Source organism: Pyrus communis, chromosome 15, assembly GCF_041283825.1.
Source record: "Pyrus communis isolate YQ-2024b chromosome 15, ASM4128382v1, whole genome shotgun sequence".
Lineage (NCBI taxonomy): Eukaryota > Viridiplantae > Streptophyta > Magnoliopsida > Rosales > Rosaceae > Pyrus > Pyrus communis.
The window spans coordinates 18,978,903-18,982,927 of NC_142579.1; the positions used below are offsets into that span (position 1 = coordinate 18,978,903).

Here is a 4,025-nt window from a genome sequence, read left to right on the forward strand (position 1 = left end):
ATATAATATATATAATATAAATCCCCTAAACGGGACAACTTTTGAAACTTTTTACAACTTTTGACAAGACAAAAAGTAGTGGTGGTTGGTTTCATACTCAAAACCATGTGCCACTTCCAACTCTTTCACATTCGGAGTATTAGATCATCACACCTCTATTACACCTTTTCGTTTCTTCTTCTTCCCTTAGCCCTTTCAAAGCCTTTCCAGAGCCCTTTTTAGAGCTTCAACACAAAGGTTTTCATATTTAAGGTAAGTTTACAAACTTATATTTATATTATTGTAATTTATACAACAACAAAAAAATTTGTGTGGACCCGTACATGTGATCTAAGAACCAAATAATACTTGCATGTTAATTTTTTGAAGTAATTAAGTAATGTTGTATAATTATTCCCTAGGATAATTTTGATATGTTCAATGTTATTTATTATTTTATTATTTTATTAATATTAGGTTTTATTATCAAATTGGATTATTATTCATCAATATTAGGTTTTATTCTTCCATATTATTTTTATAATTACTTAAATTCTTACAATCATTTTCTTTACTTCGTATTTAATTCTTCTGTAGAATAACTTTATTATTTAGGTTCTCTTATATAACCGTCATCACTACTATATTTTTTGGCCTAAAAATAATTGCCTAATTTCCATGAAAAATAAATATAGGTACGTTTAAGATGTCTAGTGGAGTTACTAAACGTGATCCAGCTTGGGAACATGGAGATTCAATAGACGGAAACAAACATGACACAATTTGCAAATATTGTGATCGGATAATGAAGAGTGGCGGAGTAACACAACTTAAGTACTATCTTAGCGCATTAGATCCAAGAAATAATGTCCAACGATGCGATAATGTCCCCCCAGAAGTGAAGGCATTCATCACCACATTATTAAAAAATAAAAAACACCAGAAGGAAAAGAAAACACATGGAATGGAAAATATTCGAGCTGGGCTACGAGGAGAAGTCATTGGCCAAGCGGTTGACAATGATGATGATGATGACGACAATGAGGATGAATGTGATGATGACATAGGACTTGAAGAACGATGCAATTTCAAACAAGCATTACGTGCCTCCAAATAGTCAGCATGGGAAAGAGAACACCTTCATAAAATTCCTAATGGAGCACAAGGTTCCGGGACAAGTGGTGGTGCACAAATGAGACGGGGAACAAGTGTTAGAGAATCACAACCAACACCACCAATAGCCCCAAGTTTATATAAGTCATCCAAAGCACGTCAAAAGAGTGTTTGGAGTTATTTCACTGAAGCCAATATGAATGAGGGAATGGGGCGTCTAATTAGCAAGTTCTTTATCTATGAAAATGTCCCTGCTGAGAAGGCATCATCACATCATTTCAAAAATATGGTATTGGGATGTCAACAGGCCGGTGTTGGAGTACAACCTCCCACTCCCTATGAGGTAAGAAACAAATATTTGGAAATGGAGTATAAAGACATTGGTGAGTATGTTAACACGTTGAGGTCAAAGTGGGAAACTAATGGTTGCACAATCATGTGTGACGGATGGACTGGCCCAACCAGATTGTCTATCATAAACTTCATGGTATACTCCAAGGGAAAGGCAATTTTTTTGAAGTCCATTGATGCTTCAGACCATATAAAGAACTACAAATATGTTTACAAATTATTGAGAGATGTAATCATGGAGGTGGGAGAGCATAATGTTGTCCAAGTCATGACCGACAACGGTTCTGCGTTTGTCAAAGCTGGAAAAAAGTTAATGAAGCATCATAATGTGTTTTGGACATCATGTGTAGCACATTGTATTGATCTCATGTTTGAGGCAATGGGGAAGAAAGAGAATATTGCTAATGTCGTAAAAAGAGCTAGAACGATCACAAATTATATTTACAATCACGGTTGGTTGTTAGCAAAGATGCATGAATTTTGCAAAGGAGAAATTATTCGTCCAGTTACCACTCGATTCGCCACCAACTATATTGCATTAGACAGCCTACTTAAGAAGAAAGCAGGGTTGAAGAAACTATTCACTAGTGACGATTGGGCCAACCACAATTTCAGCCGCTCAAATACAGGTCGTATGGTGGAAAGTATAGTGCTTGATCATGCTTTTTGGACTCAATCAGAACATGTGTGCCAACTGTTTGAACCTTTTTACAAAGTTTTATGGATCGTTGACACAGAAGTGTATCCTACTATGGGGGCAATATATGAGTTGATGCGTGTAGTGAGGGAGGACTTGGAAAGAAAACATGGTGCAAGGTGGGTCATGAAGATAATTGATGACCGTTGGTATAAAACATTATACCACGATTTGAATGCAGCAGGTATAAATTATGTCATAATTTGCAATTCATTTCTTTAGTTGCATAAGTATTATTTCTCTTATTAGAGTATGTGTTTCTTTGAATAACATATTATTTGAATCCTCGATACCAATATAGACCTGGTGTTGGAGATGATGGTACCCTTATACATGCTGTACATAATGTATACTCTAAATTAGACCCTGCATCACCAACAGTTAGCCAATTTGGAAATGAGGTACACAATTACTTAAATTATAATAATTACATTGTTGGATTAAACTAACACGATTTATTGAATTCAGCTAACATGATTTAAAGATGCAAGAAAAACTTTTGGAGAACTAACATCAGTTGCTGCTCGAACAAAAATGTCTCCTAGTGAGTGTAAACATATTTCACTATCATTTTATAATAGAATTTGTTGGAGTTATTAAGCTTATCAACATTGTTTTTCATTATAGCTGAATGGTGGATCATGTATGGGACTGATGCACCAACTGTGAGAAAGTTAGCAATCAAAGTATTATCACAAACAGCTTCCTCATCTGCTTGTGAAAAAAATTGGAGTACATTTGCACTCTTACACACAAAGCAAAGAAATAGGTTGGCTCATAGTAGGTTGGAAAAATTAGTTTATTGCTACTACAACATGAAGCTTCAAATTCGAGATAAGGAAGCAGAAATAGATCATGTCGACCGTGGTGACCCACTAGATGTGTTTGATCTTGTTGTTGAAGATGATGATACAGAGGGTAACCAACTTTATCAATGGATTAGACCTTTTCATTTAGATAATGATGAAGGTTGCTTTAAAAGTTGCTGAAGAAACACGTAATGAAGGGATAAATGTAGAAAGAGTATTAGAGGAAGAGGTAGGATCCAGCAGCGCTGACTTTTTCGAAGAACTTTTGCGCCCAAGACCAAGAAACATTGGAATTCCACCTTCTTCCAATCAATCCTACACAACCATAAGATCCTGCTGATACTAATGATAGCTCTAGTACAAGATCAAGAGACTCACCTACCACCGGAGGTGGGAATGATGAAGGATATAGTGGAGCTGGAGGTAGTGGTGGATATGGAAACTATGTTGGACCACCTCCTGGATTTATAAGCCCCTTCACTGGTGGGGCAAACTTCACACATGCAACGCAGGATGAGGACTATGGCAGTAGGCGAGCAGGACCAGGAATTGGTGCCATAGGGAAAGACTATACTCGTAGAGAAAGAAGCAAGGGGACTTTGTCAAGTTAAGAAGATGACTCGTTATCTATAACTTCGGACTCTGTTGTACTCATAACCAACCATTTCCCTACCCTTCATATCCTATTCCAGTTGGGATGGAATCGAGCGACTCATGGAAAGAATCCGAGACTCAATCTTCAAATGATTTTGCTTATGGACAACGTCAACCAATCTCGGATCCATATGGATGACATGTTAACAATTACATGCAAAACTATTTTGGGGATTTATCATTTGATGACTACTCTTCACAATACACTTACTCTACACATAGAGATGATGAAGATAGTGAAAATTTTGAACCTTATAGGAACTTTATGTGGTACTAAGTCACTCATGTATCTTACTATGCAATGTATAAAGTGTAAAATATTGTACTAATTCATTATATATAAATGATTATGGTGTGTTTAAACTTCTTTCATTAATTACTACATATTTTCTACACTCATAATGTTTGCCAACTCGCTATAT

At 36.0% G+C, this 4,025-nt stretch overlaps 1 protein-coding gene across 1 annotated transcript; it reads left to right on the forward strand.

Annotated features, from left to right (window-relative positions):
- Window positions 1-1,094: 1,094 nt before the first annotated feature.
- Window positions 1,095-2,362, forward strand: LOC148690633 (uncharacterized). Its single transcript, XM_088686849.1, has one exon. It carries the CDS (start codon window positions 1,172-1,174, stop codon window positions 2,360-2,362), a length of 1,191 nt encoding a protein of 396 aa, XP_088542975.1. The 5' UTR covers window positions 1,095-1,171.
- The last annotated feature ends 1,663 nt before the right edge of the window (window positions 2,363-4,025 follow it).

Bases quoted from the DNA above. Each gene is read 5' to 3' on its own strand.
- LOC148690633 (XM_088686849.1), top strand. From the start codon at position 1,172: ATGAGACGGGGAACAAGTGTTAGAGAATCACAACCAACACCACCAATA.